Source organism: Magallana gigas, chromosome 6 (assembly GCF_963853765.1).
Source record: "Magallana gigas chromosome 6, xbMagGiga1.1, whole genome shotgun sequence".
Taxonomy (NCBI): Eukaryota; Metazoa; Mollusca; class Bivalvia; order Ostreida; family Ostreidae; genus Magallana; species Magallana gigas.
This window is the reverse complement of record NC_088858.1, coordinates 54,806,712-54,830,720: the sequence shown is the minus strand read 5'-3', so window position 1 is coordinate 54,830,720 and position 24,009 is coordinate 54,806,712. Positions and strand designations below refer to the sequence as shown.

At 37.3% G+C, this 24,009-nt stretch overlaps 1 protein-coding gene across 29 annotated transcripts in view; it reads right to left on the bottom strand.

The window, feature by feature from the left end:
* The window catches only part of LOC105319868 (rho guanine nucleotide exchange factor 18), a 77,469-nt gene that overhangs the window by 2,225 nt on the left and 51,235 nt on the right, over positions 1-24,009 (bottom strand). For 22 of the 29 annotated variants that reach the window (XR_010714779.1, XM_066087959.1, XM_066087976.1 and 19 more), the window contains 23 exons: positions 23,433-23,505; positions 17,133-17,284; positions 16,103-16,152; positions 15,128-15,205; positions 14,696-14,764; positions 11,841-11,890; positions 11,573-11,664; positions 11,166-11,217; positions 10,880-10,932; positions 9,625-9,804; positions 9,299-9,424; positions 8,892-9,012; positions 8,246-8,412; positions 7,975-8,056; positions 7,297-7,382; positions 6,687-6,957; positions 6,261-6,364; positions 5,678-5,747; positions 3,793-3,969; positions 3,311-3,399; positions 2,058-2,216; positions 1,630-1,899; positions 68-870 (listed from right to left, as the gene is read on the bottom strand). Coding sequence is in view for 28 of the 29 variants with exons in the window: in XM_066087959.1 (XP_065944031.1) it covers positions 76-870; positions 1,630-1,899; positions 2,058-2,216; positions 3,311-3,399; positions 3,793-3,969; positions 5,678-5,747; positions 6,261-6,364; positions 6,687-6,957; positions 7,297-7,382; positions 7,975-8,056; positions 8,246-8,412; positions 8,892-9,012; positions 9,299-9,424; positions 9,625-9,804; positions 10,880-10,932; positions 11,166-11,217; positions 11,573-11,664; positions 11,841-11,890; positions 14,696-14,764; positions 15,128-15,205; positions 16,103-16,152; positions 17,133-17,284; positions 23,433-23,505 (3,366 nt within the window). In the remaining variant the exon portion in view is untranslated. The remainder of the gene's footprint in view (positions 1-67; positions 871-1,629; positions 1,900-2,057; positions 2,217-3,310; positions 3,400-3,792; positions 3,970-5,677; positions 5,748-6,260; positions 6,365-6,686; positions 6,958-7,296; positions 7,383-7,974; positions 8,057-8,245; positions 8,413-8,891; positions 9,013-9,298; positions 9,425-9,624; positions 9,805-10,879; positions 10,933-11,165; positions 11,218-11,572; positions 11,665-11,840; positions 11,891-14,695; positions 14,765-15,127; positions 15,206-16,102; positions 16,153-17,132; positions 17,285-23,432; positions 23,506-24,009) is intronic. The other 7 variants (XM_066087964.1, XM_066087962.1, XM_066087965.1 and 4 more) reach the window with 7 other exon arrangements.

The window sequence follows — 24,009 nt, the reverse complement described above, 5'->3', positions numbered from 1 at the left end:
GGGCAAAAATTAAAATGAGGGCGAATATTACCCTGAATACTGTACTACAACAATTCCGGACACTGACCTGATTAATTACATGTAGAAGATTCCACTGCCATTCTTCTGCTGTCCAGAGTTTTCCTGAGCTTGACCTTTGGCATCAGTGTTGTTGTTGGGAGACTTCCCCTTCCCGCCGGGCTCAGCAAGCTTTAACACTCCCCCCAGCAGCGAGGAAGAAGACGAGGACTTCTGGTGCTGCGGTCGGTTAGATTTGTAGAGATTGGACACACTCTGACTCCCGGACATAGGCGGGGGGCCGGCTTGGGTGGAGGATTTCCCTCCCGTGGTGTCCGCTAGTTTGAATGGCAGCACCTGCTGGACTCCTTTACCACTTCCTACAGACTGAGAGAGCTGGGAGGGGGAGGCTGACTTCTTATGTTCATTCTTAGCACTATACAAATGGAGTGGCAGTTGCTGGTTTTTGTTTCCAGCCAACTTACTGGACACACTTGAGGAGAAGCTGGGTGTGTTGGGGATCCCTGACCCCCTGGTCTGGTCAGGCCTGAGGGGTAGCTCACGCCGAGTCTTGACATGACCCGACCTCAGTCTCTCGAGATCGCTCTCTATGGTGGAACAGAAGTCGGCACTGGCCGAGCGTCGGTGAGAGTTCTGATTGGGGGAGTCTGGGTAAGACGTGGACTTGGGGTCTGTGGAGCTAGTACCCTCCAAACTGTCTTTGTCTCTGAGTACAACCATCCCCGGGGCACTGATAGTCTTCTCTATGGGAGAATCTCGATGAGACAACTTCTCCTGCTGCCACAAGTCTATCTGTCTCTGGAAAGCTTCCTTCTGTCGCTTCAACTCATCTTTCTTGGCAGCTAGGTCAGCCTGTTAAACAGAAAAAATTCTTTAAGAGTGGACATAATTTGTCTACATACATCCATTTCATATACAGGGTACTGAAAATATTCTAAAAGGCTCAAAATTTGTCTCTTTCCATTGTTGGGAAACTAAAAATTTAACCAATATAAATTGTAATCTTTCATTTGTATATGCATGCAAAGTATTCTTCACATTACAGGTTTTCAGTGGCCCATCTTCAAGAAAGCTCTCAATGAATACCACATTGTACTAAATACAAGCAGTTAAAATGTGCAGTAACATTCCCTAATACAAGAAGGTGCCCTCTAAGACAATATTGTGCACCTTCCCTAACTGTAGATACGAATCCCTACTAGCAGGTGCCCTCTATATAATGGACAACCAGTAGAGGTGTGCAAAAACTACTACATCAAAACATGGTAAAAGGTGCACTTTTTTACTGAATTAAATCTAACAACAAAACAAGTTTTATTCCCCTTAAAATGTATGAAATGCAAAATTAGATTTTTCAAATTATGATTAGATTGAATCAAACCCCTTCATTCCCTGGCCTTCACTTAAGTCATATTTTACAACAGAAGCAGGTGTATTAGATAAGACAATAAAAAAAAGACCCCCCCCCCCCAGTAAGGTAGGAGGGTTGGTGGTGCAGGTGCCCCTTATGTAATACTATGTCCCCCAGTTTCCCTCTAGATGAAACTACACCGCAAGATATCGGGTAGTGTACAAGATATCGGACAGTGTACCAGATGTGGGACAGTGTACCTGGTCTTTCTCCAGCTGCTTGCGCTGCTCCTCCAGGACAGCTCTCTCAAAGCTAACATCCCTCAGCTCCTTCTCCCGCTGTAGCGCCATCACCGCCTTCTCTCTCTGGACCTGCTCCTGGATGTTACGGAGTTCCTCCAGTGTGTGGTGCTTGTACGACCCCCCTCGCTTCTCGTTCACATCTGCCGACAGCTTGTTGATTCTCTCATTTGCCTCTGCCAGCTGAGCTTTCAAGGATTCAACCTCAGTTCCGTACTTGGACGTTAAATGCTAAAATTAGAAAGGCATATCAAATTTAGCAGGAAGTCCGACTACATTTAGGTATTTCAGAAATTCACTGTTGCTCTAGTCCGGTCTCATTGATTTTCAAAGAAATTCTAAAAATAAGGCTTCTGTATTTCTAGTTTGCTTTTGTCATGTATGCTTACCACAATGTTGTTAAGGGAGGTTGAAAGCTGACGCATGTGATCGCCGGCCAGGTAGATGGGGAGTTGGAAGGGGTAGGCCTCCATCACAGAGCCGGTTGTACTCTGGCTGTCATAGTTAACACTACTGGAGTCGTTAGAATCATTGTACACCAAGGACTGCTGTAAGAAACAAGAGTGCCCCTCATTGATACCAGTGTTTGCCTTATGATTTAAAATTTCAATTCTTAAGGTGGTATGGGACATCTGTTGATATTAATGTAGATTAAAGTACATTATAATTACCGTAGAATACTTTCACCAGTTTAGAATTTTCACAATATTTAACCAAAAAATAGCTTTTGAAAATATTTGGAGAGGTAAAAAATGTAAAAACCCCCAGCAGGATTCGAACTCATGACTTATAGATTCGTAGTATACCCTCTTACCCACTGCGCTACTGTTAGGTGACAATATTGGGAAAGAAACTACTTACATAGTTACACTTGATTTTATTGTTTATTTTGATAAACAATATGTCACAACATAGAAGTGTCCCATACCACCTTAATGATGAAAAAGTATTGTGAAAAGGATATGACAATAAAATGAAATGATTAATTTACTGATGAATTCCCCTACACTTTAGTAAATGCTGAATATATTTGCCTATAAGATACATTTGTATATTAAATATTTATATATTAAGGTAAAGTTTGTCATTTAGAAGGCTGATTCAAAGAACATGTTTTGAGGTTGTGACTAAGACAAAGGAACAACAGAGGAAGACTCGCACAGAACAAGTTACACCCATAATACACCTAATAGAAAACACATACAGTACATGTATCACCTGTGTACACACACAGTACATGTATCACCTGTATTCACACACAGTACATGTATCACCTGTATACACACACAGTACATGTATCACCTGTATACACATACAGTACATGTATCACCTGTATACACACACAGTACATGTATCACCTGTGTACACACATAGTACATGTATCACCTGTATACACACACAGTACATGTATCACCTGTTGTACACATACAGTACATGTATCACCTGTATACACACACAGTACATGTATCACCTGTATACACACACAGTACATGTATCACCTGTATACACACACAGTACATGTATCACCTGTTGTACACATACAGTACATGTATCACCTGTATACACACACAGTACATGTATCACCTGTGTACACACACAGTACATGTATCACCCCAGTACACCCATTCTACACACACAGTACCTGGTCGTAGGAGAGCTCGGAGTCACTATCCAATTGTTGACCCTCAATGTCCATTAGGTGACCACCCTGCCTCTTCCTGCTGTTGTCTCCTACGGAATTATATCAACATACATCAGTGTTAAATCAATACACAGAATTATATCAACATCCATCAGTGTTGAATCAATAAACAGAATTATATCAACATACATCAGTGTTAAATCAATACACAGTGTCAAGGGATTATAAACTTGTGCTTCAGAATAATCTCTGATGCTTGTCAACTTGTTTGAATCATTTCAAAAAATAGCTTTAATTTTCTGAATAAGATAACTAAGCAAAAGTAATTTGATGAACTAAAGAGCTTTAAAGTAAAAATAATTTCATCTTCAGAAACATTGTTAAACAACCTATAAACAATATCTTAAAAAATAAATTCCAATTTAAAAAAAAAAAATGCATAATCTTAAATACATTCTATTGCTTAAGGTGTGCTTTTGTACCTTTGGATAATTCAAACGTGGTATCAAACCCAGCGAAGGTCTCAGCCCGCTTGGCTATGGGGGTGACAGTGAAGGAGGAGCTGACGTGCTCACCCACACTGCTGACGTGTCGCATCAGCTGGTTAGGTCCGGAACCTCCCCCCAACATGTTGGTCAGGTTGGAGGCCGTTACAGTAGCTGGAATAAAAATCAAAGTACTGAAGAACTGATGGGAGTTGATTTTGTCGATGTTTATTCATTTTAAAATCAATGATAAATTATGTTATTTTGCATGACAAGTACATGTAGTTTCTAATTTGAATTACGCACATTTATATAATATGGATTTTTGGACTTTTTCGACAAGAATGTCGAGAAACCCCCATATGAATCATGTTAAATAATATTTAAAGATAAAATTAATTCAATCAAACTATGTATCAGTGATAGAAATATTTCTCGAAAATTGTATGGATCCAAGCAATATTGAACTCTAGTCTCGTTCAACTTGACGCTCGGCTGACACCGTAAATCTCCGACAAGGATTTACGGAGACAGCCGAGCGTCAAGTTGAACGAGATTATATTGAACTCTGGCGTAGGAATACATACGACTACAAAAAATATTTAAATTGTTCGTACCATTTAAAATCTGACTATTTTCAAGGTATTTATAAATAAGTTTCCTTGAAAAACAATGCTTTAGCATACATTACATCGAATTCATCAATTATTTTCAAGAACTAAGTCTTGTCAGCAGCAATGATTTGTTTTATCAGGTCCAGACACTGTTTCACTTTCGGTTTGTCCGAGTAACTGCATAGGAGAGTTGATTAAAATCAACTCCCAAAAAATCATCATTTAGAACCGTCACATCCAAACCAAGAAAAACTTAAAAAAGCTTTTGAGGAGGTTGGATGGTAAAAAAAAAATGTCATTCCAACCTGTCTTAATATTCTAAATATAATATTTTTGGAATAAACCATCTATTCAATCGAAAAAAAAAATTTCAGATTCAAAATTTTTATTTTTTTTCGTTATGATAACTACAGTATTTTTACTATACCATTATACAGAGCTCTTTGTCTGAAGGATATTGATTTACAATACAACACAGTTATAGCGAATATTATAATGAATTGAAGCTAATAGCGAAGTGAATTTTATTCCCCATTATTTTAATACATGTTGAAAACTTCATGGATATAACCAAATACGCTTAAGGTATTCAATGTATAATGAAGGGATATTGAACAATTTTGAATCGTTTAAAACCAGTTAAATATGTACTGATAAAAAACAATGAAAATGAAGTAAACCAAATTCACATGACTGACAACATATAAGAAGCCGGTCATTTTGCACCTTAAAATTTTTAAAGAGTTATCTCCCCTTGTTGAAAAAAAGAAAATTTTAATTTCGTCAGAATATCTGCGGTGAATGATTCATTTTAATTCATATTTTAATAAAGAGAAAGTTTATGCATGTATTAACCAAGAGAGTTTTACAAATTTTAAGTTACTTTTTACAATATCGCATTAAAACATACGTTGCCCATAGACTTTAATACAAAATTCAAGGTGTAATTAGTTGGACCATAATTAATATTTTGAAAATTTCTTTGGTGGAGTATTTTCATTTGATAACACCTTCAAAATGATACCATGATTAGGAATATCGGACCATTCATTTCTTAGGTACAAAATGTGGTCGTTATACATCGAATACCTTAAATGGAAGCAAAATAGCCCGTCCCTGGCACTTCATTATAAGCATGATTTACTGCTGTCTGAAAATGGCAATGACCATCCAACCTTTTTAAGACTTTACAATAAATAAGAAGAGCACTGCCATTTGTGACAGGAACATTTTTAGCGAGTGTTGTAAATCAGGATGACTCGGCTTACCTTGTTGTATGGCGGTCTGTATAGCGTCCAATTGTTCCGCTCCCTCATCTGACCCCATAGAGTCTGGCCGCTGTGTAAACAGAAACAGGGAATCAGAGAAACATTTCTCAATCATTTCTATGATGATCTCCATCTCATAATAACAGACCATTATACAGGTAGAAAAGAGGCATCAATGAAGTATCACGGATTCGAGAAGAGTGATACAAAGTACATGTACTGAATTTTTTTTTGATTTATGCTATAGCTGAAACTCATGTTAGCCTGGAGATTATTTTAGATGAGTCGAGTGAAGTGTGAGAGAGACCAAGACATTTGAGAGGTCTCGCATGCTGTATATTTAGTGTGGGACAGAATCATTACATACCTTAGAGAGGTCTCGCATGCTGTATATTTAGTGTGGGACAGAATCATTACATACCTTAGAGAGGTCTCGCATGCTGTAGATTTAGTGTGGGACAGAATCGTTACATACCTTAGAAAGGTCTCGCATGCTGTAGATTTAGTGTGGGACAGAATTATTACATACCATGGAGAGGTCTCGCATGCTGTAGATTTAGTGTGAGACAGAATCATTACATACCTTAGAGAGGTCTCGCATGTTGTAGATGTCCAGGAGCTCCGTCACCAGCTGGTTCTTGCGATCACACACTGTTTTCATCTCTTCGTCCTTCCGGTGTAGTAACTCTACAATACATCATCAGACATTTAGAACTTTTATCACAGCTTCACAGTTCAATTATAAAATCTTTCATTGAGAGTACCAGTCACTTGTAAACTGTAGAATATTATGTCTGGAAACTTTCCCATTACTTTATGAAATTAAAGACTGGGTTTGTGTTGTAATGTATAGAATCCATTTTATTGGGTATAACTATGTAACATATCTTTGAATTCTGGATATAAATACATCAAGTAAAGTTATACAGTAAATCTATGCCATCATGGATCTTGCTGGAGCATATTGTGATAACATACCCATTTTGTTGGATAAATCATAAAGACGTACCTATGATTTCCCGGATCTTGTTGGATCGCTCCATCATCTGTCTCCTCTCTTCCTCATCACTTTCCTGGGGCTGGATTTCGTCCTCCGGCGGACATTTTTCTGAGGCGGCCCTTATCTCACGTATCCAAGCCTCTCTCTCACTGTTAGTGTTACAAACTATCTCATACATCTCAGGATTATCCTTATTTTGACTGATTAAGTAGATCCCTTTACTTTCTTTTGTGTCGCTCTTCTCACGAACTAGCAACTCAAACAGGGGTATTGCACATGACTGAAAAAAACAAAACTAGAGGTTTAAAATTCAAAGAAACAAGAATCATGAAAATCGGAATACGTTCAACAAAACAAAATAAAATTTGAACATAGATATTACGATTTACTAAAAGAATGAATCAAATCCAATGTTTCTAATGCCACTAAATTGTTGCACATGATAAAGGAAATAGGGAAAGTGAAGAGCTCAATTTTTAGAATAACTGACTGCTACTCAAGTTCTACCATAAAATTACACATCAGAGATTTTCATAGGGTCCGATATGTGCACTCTTTGATGCAGCCTAGTATAATCCTTTGAGTAACCCGTACTATTTTCATCACTTTCTGATCATACCTTGTTATCTTGTGAGAAAAAAGTATATTTCCCGTTCTGTTCCTGCATGAAGAAGATGAGATCTGTCAGAACAACCATGGTGGCTTCTGGAAAAGAGAGTGAGAAATACTACCGTAAATTCTTTTTTTATATGCGAGTACTTAACTCCGTGATTCTACCATAATACATCAAATTGCGAAAATAATAAAATCGCAAATGTTGAATTTTTATCATAGTTCCATTTATTTTACATGCATTCAAAAAACAAAAGCAAAATTATAAAATCCATGAGATGTACTTCTGTTTAATGTGGATATTTATTCCTTGTGTTTCATTAGGAGTCTACAGTACATGGTTTTCCTTTCTAGAATCTCATTGTGATTGGGGAGAGGGAAGAGAGAGAGAGTGAAATCAATTACTTTAAACTAACTTCTGTTTGTGACATCTTTATTTCCCAGATTACTGGAGATATGCTAGTACGCAACAACTATTTTCATGATCAAGATGTCATCAAATACATGACACATTTTTAATAATCCAAGACTGGATCACAGCGAGAAATGTTTGCAAAGACAAGGTTCTCTCGAACCTCAAAAAACTTTATTGCAGCTAAACAAATTTTGTTATGCAGTTTCTGCTTTAGTTTTGTGTCTCAACATGTGAGAATTGTACAGAATAACAGAGGGATCCTCATCTTACCTGCAACTTTTCCTCTAGCACTTTTGTAACCGATTGTTCCCTCTTTCACTAACTTCCTTCCATGAGTAGATATGTCTGATTTCTGTACACGAAACAAAAATTTGACACTAAAGACATATGAAAAATAATACTTTATTCTGAACCCTAAAACTAATTGAAACCCTTAAACCTTAAAACCTTGAATGAAGCCTAGTTCAACAGAATCTTTTGCTGACTTTGCTGAGTAAGTGTCTGATATAATTTCATTTTGATGAATCATTCAGTGTCTTACCTTGAACTTTCTGCCCTTATATAGTGTGGTCGCCCGCGGGTCGAAGCCCTCGTAGATTTCCCGTAACCGCTGTATCCTCTCCTGCTCATGGACCCTGTCGTCAATGCTCTGTAATAATTCCTTACTGAGCTGTAATGAGCGACTGATGTTCTGTCTCTCCTCTTTGACTGAAAACAACCCAATTAACCAATTAATGTTTAGAGGTATATCTGAATGCAGTAAGTTGTACCTTTACAATTATCAGCTGAAACAGCACAAATCATGGCAGTTTGTAGAATTCTGATACATAGTTTTCAGACAACTGACTAAAGGCCATTCAGTGCATTATCGGTAATCTATACTCCTACAATCATTAGCTTAAATATCAGTCTTTTATTGCTCTTTTCAGAATACAAATCTTCTTTCTCCAAGGACATAATTCTGAAACATATTCTGAGTTCTTCCTTATGCCTATTCTAGAGAGAAGCTTGCTAGCACATGCCATAATTCTTCATCCTTATAACAAATACACCAAAACTCGTTTATTGCAAATTTCAAGGGACCATGAAAAAAACTTCATTATGGACGCAATTCGTTATATGTTTAAAGCGAATTTGTAAGAATTCTAATAGCGATTTGATATGGCAGTCCATATTGTAGCACTAACCTGTTGTTCTTTTGATCAATGTATCCAGGAGTCCTAGGTACTTGGACGGTCTCTGGGTGACTAGTAGAACAAAGTCTGGAATCTCTCGCTTCTGTAGTAGCAAGCTGTCGTTATTGCACTTCTGAAACCAAAGATAAAGAGAATTTACTACACAGTCCTCATTACATGTGTTAAATAGTATCATTCGAAATAAAATCATTTTGTAGCTAATGCAATGCTTTGCCTTTATCAAACTTTTATAAAAGTCTGAATCAGTGGTTCTACAAGCATTTGTACCAGTACATGTAAAAGTAAATGGAAAGGCAATTGGTCATACAGTTACACTACAAGAAAAAGTAAGCTGCATTTTTCAATCACTAATTACCTACCAAAACTGTGGAATTTCAAATCTTTTCTTGACTTCTTACCTTGACAAAGTTGTGGAATTTCCGGTCTTTGACCAGTAGGTCCTTGTAATAAGACACGGACTCCTTGTGTCCGCAGCAGAATGCTCCGTACGCACATTTCATTCTCTCTGCTGATTCTCCAGAAAACTGCAGTAACAGATAAATCATATAATTGTCTTACTTACAAATCATGAAATAACAATGAAACCAATACCTTGGTAAATCTCAATCATAAAAATTTTAAAAGAGGAAATCTTGATTATATGGAAGCTAACAGTGTAGGACACCTGCCCATATGAACATCAAATACAAGTAGGTAGTGTAATTCTACTCAGGTCTCCTTTTACCTGGTTGACCAGCGTGTCTCCGATCTTCTCGACCGAGCGGTCAGGGTTACGCTTTTGTAGATCTTGTAGATTCCTCAAGAAGTTCATATGCAGCTCGATTAGGTCATCCAGTTTAGGGAAGAGTCGCTCAACGACGGCTTGTGACATGCCGAGATCTTTCAGGATTCCCTGACCGTAAACCTGTAACAATTACCTTACATGTAGTTTATCAAGTCATACGGTACTTACATGTAGTTTATAAAGTCATACGATACTTACAAGTAGTAAATCAAATCATACAGTACTTACATGTAGTTTATCAAGTCATATGGTACTTACATGTAGTTTATCAAGTCATACAGTACTTATATGTAGTTTTTCAAGTCATATGGTACTTACATGTAGTTTATCAAGTCATATGGTACTTACATGTAGTTTATCAAGTCTTATGGTACTTAGGTGTAGTTTATCAAGTCATACGGTACTTATATTTAGTTTATCAAGTCATTCGGTACTAAAATTTATTTTATCAAGTCATACAGTACTTACATGTAGTTTATCAAGTCATACGGTACTTACATGTAGTTTATCATGTCATACGGTACTTACATCTACTTTATCAAGTCATTCGGTACTTACATGTAATTTTTTAGTCATACAGTACTTACATGTAGTTTATCAAGTCATGCCTTACTTAATGTAGTTTATCAAGTCATTCGGTACTTACATGTAGTTTATCAAGTTATACAGACTTCATAGAGTTTATCAAGTCATACAGTACTTCATGTAGTTTATCAAGTCATACAGTTCTTACATGTAGTTTATCAAGTCATTCGGTACTAACATGTAGTTTATCAAGTCATTCGGTACTTACATGTAGTTTATCAAGTCATACGGTACTTACATGTAGTTTATCAAGTCATACAGTTCTAACATGTAGTTTATCAAGTCATTCGGTACTTACATGTAGTTTATCATGTCATACAGTACTTACATTTAGTTTACAAAGTCATACAGTACTTACATGTAGTTTATAAAGTCATACAGTTCTTACGTGAAGTTTATGAAGTCATACAGTACTTACATGTAGTTTATAAAGTCATACAGTTCTTACGTGAAGTTTATACAGTCATAAAGCCTGAAAGTCACCAAAACTCAAAGAGCAAAGGTGATGCATAAATCACTTTCTAATCTTTACAAGTCAGCTTTTAAACACAATCATTGTCTTTTATTTGTAAAACTATTTCATTCCACATAAGAAAACAGAATGACTTACCCTTTGTAGAATTTTGAGAGTCCTGCAATGGTGCCTTTCTGTTTGAATAAGCTCTGTTTAAAGGAGAGTAAAAATGTTGTAATTTATAGGGAATTATGAAGTGCACACAATTTGATTTTCAGTCATATTAATGTATATGTAACACTAATCCTTGATGTAGGTATAAAAGATGCAAGAGGTTTTATTGACCAATCATGAGCCCCGAAAAGCATATCAACACATATAAATATACAATGTAATCATTCTTGTTTTACAATGTAAGTTGTATTTTATTACAGCTACATACCCCATATTGTGTCCTGTCGCTTTATCTCTTGAGAGTTGAAATGTTTCCTTTTCTGTAAAATTAAACCATATGGAATAAAACTTCACTGGGCTGGACAATCATATGAATTAACTCTGAATATTATAATATAAAGATCTATACATATTTATATGGTCTCTGTTTGCCGTATCAGGCCCTCAGATTGCTCAAACATTAACACCTATTAAGGCACTCTGATTTACAGATTTTTCTTTCACACATGCATTTCAAAATTTACAGACCTACATACAAGTTCTATGATTGCAATATAATTCACATACAGGTCCAAGGCCTAACTGCTTCACCATTTACATATACATACAGGTCTAAGGTCCTTTGATTTACACCTATTCCATGTATCACAGAGTTCTTACATTAAGTAGGCTCACCTTTTTCTCCAGAGTCTCGCTCCAAGTCTCCGGTTCCACGGTACTCAGGTTTCGTAATTCTTCGTCAATATGAGAAGTAACTTCTAGAGCAGCTGCAAGAAATAAAGTCCATTAAATAAAGTCATGTCTGGGATTATCAAAGCGCAATCCTTGCTCAATTTCACTTCTCTGTATCCTAATGTCACCTCAATACTACATGAATCATGTAATACAATGGATTCAAAATCCCTGATATTGATCTTTGGAATGTTCAAATTGCATCACTTACCATCCACATCATCCAAGCTTTCCAACGAATTAGAGTTTGCACTTGATAACCTGTGAAAAGAAAGTAACCATTAGATAACCACAAATATGTCAAGTCCTTCATCCCACCAGGAGCCGCCGATTCTGTCTAGGAGCGCCACTTAATGCTATTGGGCTTGAATGAATTGTGCTGGAGAAACACTTGATTTACTGGAGGGCAGGTGAAAAATTTCAAACTAAATTATAATAGTGTATAAAAATCAAGAGAGGAAATTAATTTAAAAAAATATAAAGAAGAACTTAGATTTACAAAGAATTCATTAGAGTTTGACAAAATACAAGATGTGCAGCAAAAGAGAGCTTTAATTTTCCTTAAGGCTTGTATTTCTTTACATGAATTGTACAGATAAAAAATCACAACATTCAAGAAAATGAAAAAATAACACTTAAAAATCACTCAAACATAAAATTGCAGTCCAAATTGAAAATAACACGGGCAGCAAAAAGGAGGCATAAAATACAGGATATATACGAAGCCAGAGTTGGTCTTGATTTACTGTCATTGGACAGAGGCTTTGGCAACAGACACAGTAAGGGGGAAGGGTTATTGGGGGGGGGGGGGGGGGGCTTGCTTACCGCTGCTTAAGCTTGTGGTAGAGTTCCCCTATGACCCTGTTGTAACCACTGTCATACTTAATGTTGCCCCAGACATCCGAGTCACATGGCTGCATGGTTAATTTCATGGCAGTGTCAATATATAAGTTCAATCCACTTCTAGCCTTGGACTCACGGTACAGTAGTTTGTAATATTGAGAACTGAACTCAGACTTAATATCTCACTCCTTCCTTGTTTAGGAATTGAAGCTTAATATCTCATTCTGTAGGTAGTTTCAAAGTACCGGTAGATTGATAGCCCCTCCGTCAATGATATTTAACTCTATAAACTTTGTCTCACTTTAGATTGATGACCCCCTCAAAGTTTGTTAGTTCCATCTAAATTATCACAGTAGATCGATATCTCTACTTAAAAAAACGGAACATCTCATTTCAAAGTAACAAGATACCTTTCTCTAAACCTGGTCTAAAGGTAAACTTTTATCTTAATTCAAGTTGATAGATATCTCACTCAAAATCAGTTGATATCTTCTCGTAAACCTGTTCTCACAGTAAATTGATGTCTTAATTCAAAGTTGACATATATCTCACTTAAAGTTGGTTGGTATCTTCCTGTAAACCCGTTCTCATAGTAAATAACATCCCTCTAAAAGTTGACTGTTTTCTCACTTCAAAGGTTGGTTGATATCTCCCTCTAGACTTAATTCTTGCAGTAAAAAACTGATATTTCACTTAACACTTATATTCAATTGATATCACAATAAACGTACACAACTCCTCGTTACTTTAGAAAGTTCTGTCCAGTTATATTAAAATGTATCAGTCGGACACACCGACACAATGTTCTATCTAAGAGTCTTATCCCTGTCCTGCTCGCTAGATGTCTACAGTCTTACTACGAATGTAAACAAGCAATAACTAGAGACTGGGTTTTACTATGAGTAACTAATGCTTTGGTCAGAATCACACTGATTCATACAATACATATCATTGTATGGTATTCTATAAATAGCCAGTCTCCTCACGCCAGTCAAGTGCCGACTTGCGTTATGATCCCGAAATACTAGCGGTGGAGACCACAACTGTGTCTCCTCTGACGTAGAGAGTATTCGATTCATTTATAACAACTAAAAATTGATCCATTTAAAACAACTAAAATCTAACAAAATTTTCATCCAAATTTCTAAACATACTCTTAAACTACTGTTTTGTAGTAAGGATTCATAAAGCTCTGTTCTTTCTTAACACTCTCATCCCACCCAACATACCCAAGCATCATCTGGGATGAATTTGACCCCTGGTTGGACAAGCAGTTGTGATAAAGTTTGGATGCTACATTGACAATGATTATTTGGAAATGATTCTCACTCCAGAGCTACAAACTTCCATGTATCTGTGTGAGCCAGCTCTTCCTGTTCCACTTAAGGCCATTCATCCAGCCATTAATCACACCCTTTGTGAAGCTATTTCTGACAAATCATCTTAACATCCACACATTTGTATTCCTGATTGTAGTTGAGGGTTTTCTCCCCTGAATTAAGAGCCTGCTATTAAGTGGAGTGTATTTTGAGATTTTCCCAGCGGTTTGGTGAGCTGTCTAACACAGTCTGGGTGGAGGTTCCGTTAAAGTCTGGCTGTCTGAGTCTGATTGACGGAGAAATCACGGCCTGGAACAGACACTCTGAGAAACGTAACACTGACTCAGTAAACACTGGGACCTCTGTCCCATTAAACAAAAACCATGAAGCGTTGACCCAGTCTTCCTTACCCACTCAGCTGGCAAACCTCATCCTAACATATTAAACAGTGACATAGATAAGCCAGTTTAGAGCCAACAAACCTCTCTTCTTCCCATCCATCAAATTAAAGGTCTTTTTCCATGCATGAAGCATGGTCACTCCTACTCCTATTATCCTACCACTAACATTCTAAGGTGACTTTCCTTCCAAAAGACTTAACCTGGGGCCAACAGAAGATTCTTGGGATTTTGCATTTGGGCTGAGGGAAGTTAAAGAAGACTATTCCAGTGCCATAGTTAGATTTACCATATTTGGGGGCTGGGATATTGTCCTAGGGGTGGAGAAAATTCAAAAGATTTACTCTACAAAGGGGCTGGAATCTTGTCCTAGGGGTGGCAGGAATTCATAAGATTTACTATATCTGGGGGCTGGAGTCTTGTCCTGGTACAGAGGGAAGCTATGACAAGACTTACCCTATCTCTAGGCCTATATCTTGCCTTAGGGCTAAGAAGTATTGACTTACCCTATCTGGGGGCCAGGATCTTGCCCTGGGGGCAGGCGCTCCTGTTCTGTTTCCTCATGAATAGCTTTGCTACAACAACAGGTGATCAACTTAAAATAATAACATCACTCGGAACATAGGAGATATAGGCAGATAATCAAAACCAAATGTACAGGAAACAAAATAGATACACATGACACAAATCCAAAGCTAAATATGATAAAATCATGCGTGCCAAAACCACGTGCATTTATAATTATGTTAGTAAAAAACTGATAACATATGAAAGCAAATGAAAGTCTAACTTTTGAAATAAAATAAAATTTACTGACAACAGTGATGTATCAGCCGGATACTTATATTGGGGATAAACAAGTCGATTAATTGAGATTGGGAACTTTTTCTCGTTTTCAGCGGGAACAAAGCGTACAATGAATGCAGCGGTAGACTTACTCAATGCCCATAAGCTTCTCCCTGGCGCGGCGCCAGTGTTGATACCCGGGCCTCTGGTATTGTGGTGACACAGAGTAACTGTGGGAATAATAGAAGCTCCGTCAGGCTAACACATGCAAACAGTCTCTGTCTTACAAGTTCTGGTTAAACCAGGCCAGCCTCAAGCAAGTGATATACAAAGATTGACCCCTTTCTTGAAGGGTCAAATTTCAAACAAGAAAATGTATAAGGTATGTTTTCTGTATCTAGAGTGGTTGAAGTTTTTTATGTGATTTTAAAAAAACATGGTCTGTGCAAGACTAAATGAAAACATCAAGCAAACACTGTGAATGCAGACTGGTGCTGAAGAAGGAACTCTGCAGGAGGAGAACTCATGCACTGTGGATGTCTTACTTCTACACTGTACGAGTCTAGTCACACACTGTACCAAATATCTAGTCTATCAAATCCTACAAACTACTTTATTAACCATCCTCCCTCCCCCCATCCCCCACAACATAAAACAGTCAACACTGTCCGTTAAAGGTAAAGGTGCAGTGATTCCTTATCCTCCCTCATTACAATCAATCATGAAAGCTTCTCATTACTGATAATAATTAGATGTTAGCTGTGATGCAGGGTTAGTAGTCCATATGTGTAATACTGTAATACCATCTTTCACTGTCTGGATATGCAGATTTATATATATCAAAGTAATCAATAAATGCTTTCAAGTAGATACATACAATTTGCATTGTGATGTAATTGTTTATACATGATTAAATAAATGCTACATTCAAGAATGAAAAGATTAATTTGATAAATACATTAGGTTATTTCCATCCAAGCATTGTAATGCATTTTTTGATTACGTTCTATTGTGACATAATGAAGTAAAGTTTCCTCTTGCTCTTGTTATAAGGTGATGAGGGTTAAACCACTAACAATGAATATAATGGCCGTGACCTTTCTGTGACCTTGACCTAAGATTTCTACCTTGCATTTGGTAAACTTCTTCTGTGTAGAGCTGCATGGTGGCGATCTCCCTGTGTGGACACAATAATCAATCAATATATATAGACAAATCAACAATTACTCAATAAACACAATAAATAATGTCCTTTACATCACACATAGCAATAAACAATCAACATCTTAATAGCATACATACTAATGCCAGTACCAATAATAAGATGTGCTTTTTTCAATTAACTGAAGTAAACCTCTCTTTATTATCAGCTTTTTAACCATAATTTTATACATGAACTACTTTTGGTCCAATTCATCATTTTTTGTAATTTTTCCTGATAAATAAAGAATTCAAGAACTTTCTGATAATGGTTATTCTGGAGCGAGGAGAGTTAAGACAACAACATTGTAGATAGATAGAGAGCACTAACACTAGAGCTTAGATGATCAGTGGGTCAGAGGGGGGGTTTAATTGGCTACAAAACAGTTAGAGGAAACATTAACAGGAAGTGAATCACTTAAGCATCATTTCACTCAGGGATCTAGTTATCATATCAGCTGATAGCCTCTCTGTAGAAATTTGAAAGTTTGTTAAAAAATCAAAAAAGAGACAAGGAACTTTGTTAGGAAGCGAAACAATAGACTTGAGTGAATTGTCCACAACAGTAAGAGGGCATTTAGCTTAGAACATCAAGATACAGAGTTCGTAGGCGACAGACTTCTATCTCTTACCATAAAAAACTAGCATGGAAAACAAAACTCTTCCCAAGATTAACAAACTTATAAAATGTAGAACATGTAAAGAAATTGCACAGGTATATTGGTTTATGTTAACAATTAACAGAGTTCAGAATTAAATAGAAACACCACGCATACATTGTTTAAATATGCTATTCTTCTCTTCCTTGTACAGAAAGTGGTTGCAGCTGTGTTTGGTATGCATTTGAAATTGTTCCTTTTAGTGACCCCCCAAATTCCCCCAATCAGCTCTTTTTTACGGCAATGTATGTGTGATGGCGGCAGTGAGAGATTTTCCGAGAGCCCAGTGCATGCGTACCTGGTTATCGTCGGGCTCGGACGAGTCAGGGATAGCAGAGAGGGGAGCAGAGACACCTGGTGGGGACGATGTTACCTGATTCCGCAGCGGCACACCTGTGGATGGACTCCTCTCCTTAAAAGACTGCGTGGGTCGCAGGCCCGAATACGCAGCTAAAAATAGAAAACAAAGCGTAAAGTAATGGCACATAACTGTGGGTCGCAGGCCCGAATATGCAGCTATAAAATATAATTAAAAACAATGTGTGATGTAACTTTGCAGAAGTATCAACAGGTGTCAAAGTTTGAGTTTTATCAAATCAACAGCCTGTTATGCATAGAAAGAACAGAATTCTCATGCACTCAGAAATAATTTTCATCAGTGATAGCATACATAAACAATTCAAATGGCAGATCAAAAAAGATAGTTGAAACAAACATATCCATTTCTTAGATTTAATTTTGTAATACTTAGCTGATATCACTGAAGGGATTTTTCATGGTACAACTTGTACAATATGTAGGCAGTCTCGGAACTGTGATACAGTTACAGTCATTTAACTCCATGCTGGGGTCTTTGGGCACAGATAAGATGGATAAGAGTGTCTATAGGGTGTGTGTGTGTGTCTGTGTGTTCAATTCAGACTCCTGGTTTGTTGTTTCCACACCGGGTGACTGTGTTAGATACACTTATTGGATCAAGAAGTTATACATGTACCCTGTGCTTACTATTTTTGTTTATTTGAGAGTTTTTTTTGTAGGTTTGTCAAACAAAAGAGCAGAAGATAGCTAACAAGTTGTGGGATATAAAAACGATTAATCGATAGACATTTAAAAGATGCATGAGAGTTTCTTTGTTTGTTAAACTCAAGAGCCAGAACATACAAGACTGAATGAACATGGCAAAAAGAACAATTACTCCCCAGAAGTTTAAAAGATTAGAGCGTGGCGCGGTAGTGCATTCTACAGGTATGATAATGGGTACAAGGCCAGGCTGTGACGGCTATATACAAGTCACAACACAGAGTGGGTAACAATGGGTCACCAGTAATTAGTCCACTCCACCCCCAGAGTTTATCAGCAGAGAGAGAGATTACCGAATTAACAGTGATTAACTGCACCTCTAATGCTCTAAGAGACCCACTCAGCTAGATTATCAACATTAAGAACTGTGTGATAAAATCACTAACTTCAAAAGTCATAATATCCCAGCATAACGAAACGTCTCATCTCTCTATTTATCAGAGCTTTCTTGTTTTATCAAATTAAAATCATCTCAAAGAGGGAAAAGATCTCCTCTGCAAAACTAAGAGCTCAGCTGTAAAAATGATTAAACTTTCTGATCCTGAAAACAATTAATGTACATTGGAAGGATAATCATCTCTCTCTCTCTCTCTCTTTCTCTTCCTCCCTCTGAGCTAATAGCTTTCACGCACTCCTGAGAAATGTTGTTTATTCCGGTGTCTTCTTCGTAAGTCTCAATGACACAAAGGCTGTATCTGTATGGAAGGAAGTTAACAACATGAGAGGGAAAGGGAGAGGTGACATAGTGGCTATGACAGGTGTGTGCGTCTGCTGTCTGTGTGTGTACATGTGTACTGAGAGAATACACACAGATTGCTTCACACCTGTACCCCTGACCTTCAGACTTCTCAACACTGTACACAGACCAACCAGCATTAGGGCGTCCCACTGCCAGAAGTGGAAATGCTTCTTACAATCAAGTAACACATATCGTGGAACATCGGCAGGTGAGAGGGGTGGCTTCACTTCATTTCCACTTAGGTACCCAACTGTTTAAACTTACATCAAATATTCATAGAACTTTGTTAATAAATTTCTAATTAGGTTGACTTAATGAGTCTAATGTTAAACCTAATCTGGACTCTATCTACATAAACATGCTGGGAAATCTCCATCTGAGCCTCTGTATCACTAGTAAACTCATGGGCCTATAATCTGACTGAGTACGAAACTGAAACACAAAACCTTACCACCAGTCATCCCATCCACGTGAACAGAGCCCTGCAGACTCTGCAATCAAAGCCATTGATTCTTACATTTCCCTGACCTCTAACCTGTATGAAAAGAAAGGAGACACCTAGGGAGATCAATAGTTCTAAGGACTGAGGGCAGTACGTAGTGCTTCTGTAACAGATGGAAGGACAGGACCCCCCCCCCCCCCAATCCTCCATGATACGTACACAGCTGTGGAAAAGAGGTTTGATGATTTCAAGTATAAATGCACTAAACAGAAAATTCAATATAAAAGGAATCTTTTTTTTTTTGTTTATTGATTAGTCAATGAGAAAAAATGACAGAAACCAGATACCAGTCTCTACGAATTGGTGAGTGATAAAATACTCCACAGAATACTGACTCAGACAATAGACATACTGTGTTCCCTGACTCAAGGAATTAAATGTAAAATATTCTGCATCCAACAAAAGGAGGAAAATCAATACTTTGATTGATCTGCCATTCCAATACAGCATTTCCTTCTGTTTCTCTCCTCAATTAACACACATTCAACTTATGAATAAATATTTCCATGGCTATTAGATCCCCCCCAACACTCTCCCAAACTAAACATGACCTAAATAAATTGGACGGCTAGAAAACAAAGGGTCAGCAGAGGCAGTGGTTTCTCCCTGATTTACACCGATCAACTTCCTCTCTAGTTTTAAGAGGTTTAATATACCATAGAAGCAGAAGCATACAGAAGCACACAAGGAGGCCGATACACACGGGGCTGTGTACAGAGTCTGTTTTGTCCTTAGGCTACAAAACGAAATTAACCTGGACTTTAATCGTCTGATCTTGACGGATTAGTGCCCCGGGGGTGAGGCCGGTGACTTACCCTCTGTGGCCCCCTCACTGGGGTACATCTGATTGGTCGGGACACCCGTTATATCCACTATGTAATATTTCCTTCTGATCAAACACTGAACACTCCAAACAGCCTCACACACATCTGATCCGAGCTGTGTCTGGCCTTCACCTTAGTGCTACACAAAGCCTTTAGGAGAGGCAGCAATTTAACCCCTGATTAAACAGCACTGGGTCAAAGGACCCCAAGATCCTTAGTGGCACACTGTTGTTGTTTTCTACAGCATTGTCTTTCAGATCACTTTGACAATGATACATGCAGTGATATGTTTACACAGAAACCCCACACTGGTCCTGACTGTTACACCTGAATGTATTTACACCTGTGTGTATTTACACTTGAGTGTGTTTACACCTACAGTACATGTGCATGTCATTAACCCAGCACTTCAGGACAACTGTCAACAACCACTGAGGGGCACTTGATTTAAAGCCACATCTTAACTTCAACCATAAATTGAAAATGAAAGTTATAATGCCAGATGGTTCACAATTTATACTGATCAACATGAACTCTTGGATCCTCATGACAGCACAAAATATATTCACAAGATATTTTTCAAATAAAGAATCTTTTTAAAATTGTAATTTATGCCTCACCACTGGAAAAAAAATATCAAAAAATAAAGGATTTTTTCGTATTCCTTACATGTATATGTTTACAGTAGGACTTGAACAGTATGGGGTCAATCTGTGTACACACCTCACTGTAGTATTTTTTTAGCCCACCTTTGTATTACAATGACTCATGGACTAAGTATCAATACAATGTAAATACAATACTTGGTGTAATTCATTATGAAGGGAGCTTTGTTAGCTCTGACCAATATAAGCAGCTTTGGTTAGTTAATGAACTAGAAATACTTCGACCAGATAACAGTTTCAGACCACTGACATTGTCATTAACATCAGGTTCATTGGTGCTGGGGACTGAAGCGATATGGATGACCTAAAAGATGGTCAGCTACAGAGAGTGATTCAGGGGTCTTATCCTGCTGTCATCATTTTGACTTATCACACCCAATACACCTTTATCTCTCATCTTCAGTTACCTCTTACCTAATTAATAACATATGGTAATTATTAAGGTCTTCCGTTTCCAACGGAAGACCTTATTGTTTTCGTACTGTTTATTAATTATTATTTTTTTTTTCCAAATTTTGTGCACGCGATTTCTCGAACACTACTCAACCGATCTGAACAATTTTTTCACAGATGATGGGAAATTATCTGAATTTTATATGTTTTTGAATTTTTTGTCGTCGTCACTTCCGGTCCGGATTTACGGTCGATTTTGTAATTTTTTACGACCAATTTTGTGCAGAGTTGATCTCAGAAACTATAAGAGATATGACTTTGAAATTTTCAGGATAGGTAGAGCATGGTTTGAAGTTGTGCACTATTTAGTTGTTTTGCACCAGTGGCGCTATTCCTTGGAGCTCGCTTAGGCACAAAAATGGGGTACAGATTTCGAATCAAAATTTCCATATGTTTTAATCAGTATCTTTTTATCAGTTGATATTTTGACAAGACATATAGAACAAAAGTAGTAGAGAATCAAAAGTTCTATCTAATAAAATCAAGAAAAAGGGGCTGGCCCCTTTAATTAGTGACCAAGAGACTCGTAAATTCTATTACGAATAACTTGAAAACGATAAATATTTTGTTATGCATTATAAAAATCAAAGTTGTTGATCTCTACATTATCGGTTTGAAAGAGTCATCGTCAGGCCCATGTCTGACGTAATTAGGGTTTTTATTCTTTATCTTCAAATTTTTTTTTTTTTGGGGGGGGGGGGGGGGGGTAATTTTGAAATTGTATCGATATCTCATGGTATCATTTTATCTAAAAAAAAAAAATCGGACGGAAGACCTACTCGTTACTCGTAACGAGGTCGTATCTAGTATATAATTATCATCATAAGACTGAGCAGGGCAGGTCATAAATAAAGTTAAACCACTGTGTCTTAAATTATCCCGAACAGCAGACTAATTAAATTGACCTATTATTTTCCATCAAGCAAAGTGCAGAACCCTCAAATGTTTGTATTTATGTCTAAAGCTTATCCCTCTTATCTGAAAAATTCCAAATTCCTTCATTCTCTGAATACCTGAGTCAGGAGTACACCTGTATATACCTACATACATAGGTAAAGGGTGTTTGTGTCACCTGAGCCAGTACACACAATAACCTTTCTACCTGGCTCTTGATCTCCTCGATATGAGTTTCATTCAGACTTTTACTACCTATTCTGTACACTTGTTTTGGTGTTATATTGGCAGGTCACTTTTACATGACCTGGATACATGGTTGATAGGAGGAGAATTATTTGTACCCAGGTATGTCAAGGTGTATATCTGACAAAAAGGTGGGATCAGGTGTCACATAAATATAACAAGGTCCCTCCTTGTATCAACATATGACAAGGTATATAATGAGAGAGAGAGAGAGAGAGAGAGAGAGAGAGAGAGAGCGTTCATTAACATGAATTGTTAGTAATGGAGGTGAAAACAACATGTGTTTGCTGTGTACATATATTTATCTATAAACAAAGGTCCCTAACTAAGTACACCTCTATGTGAACTTTGATAGAGTGTAGAAAGAAGAAGGCTTTTGTGACACATTTAAAAATGGCTGATATTTCTATCATTATCTTATATTTAATTTACAGTTTATTTACTCCAAATACATCTGGCCATCACCTGGTAGAGTGCAGTAAATTGTTGACTCTGAAGTCCTACACGGAGGAACCTTACGTACAAAAGAATTGTCCCTCTAGTCTACGCAATGTCAGCAATGATGAGTATACAGATGTATTCAAAGAATCCCCAGTGCAGACACACTTATAATAACATGTTGCAAATATGCTTTTGTCAAAACATGCATCACATTTGCTTATAGGAGATATCTCCGAGTAGACTGGATAGCCTGCCCCTTGATTCCAAATGCTGCCACTACGAAATTGATTATACGAGGCGTGCTAGTAATCAGTGACAGCGAACCAGTCTATATCTCCGAGATGTCTTCGTGTTGTAGAGACTAGGGGAAATAATCCTTACTTCCACTGTGAACTATGAACTAATAATTAACTCAGAGGGTTCTGTGTACTAAAGACAACGAAGATAACATGATACTTCATAGTGTACAACAAACTTCTATAGTATTCTGAGATGCCATTATGTTTTACAGACAAAAAGACGTTTAACTCCGAGATGTTATCGGATGGTCTACTTGAGACAATGGGAGGTAACTCTGAGGTTACATTTTGTACAACAAATGAAGACTGAGAAATACCTCTGAGATGCCACTAGGGACAAGGGGAGATAGCTCTGAGATTCCATTGCCTTGGTTTACTCGAGACAAAGGGAGATAATTCTGAGATTACACTGTGCACTACAGACCAGGAGATGTGAGCAGGGAGGGTGTACTCACTAGCGGTGGTCAGCTGTTTGTCCTGGGTGTGGAGATTGGTCATGGACCCTGTCTCCTGGCTGCGCTGGGGAACCTACAACAAACAACAGCCCATTACATACACATGTACAAACCCACCAGAATTTACTCTGTTATGCTATAGAAAGTTCTAAGTGATCAACTAGATATATATATATACATTTATTTTATAAACAAATCCATATCACATGAGCTTTGTTTGCATAACAATGAATGGTTAGTTCCTGCTGAATCTTGCTTATAACTTGGACAACTGACAGTTAAGTCAGTGAATAAACCAAGATGTACTATATAATTATAAACATTTAAAATTTGATTAAATTGTGACTATGTACCTTCAAAACTAATAGATGTAACAAGAAAAATAGCTGAAATTGTATAGAATAATAGATGCTCAGTCCATGATTTTGAACAGACTAGTTAAAGAAATTAAAAGATACTTAAAGCAATTGATTGACATAATTAAAGCAATATGAGCTGTGTTTTTTAGAATTTTATTTTGCTGCAAAACCCTGCTTGTATGATAAGTCTGCATATAACTTAAACTTTTATGATAAAT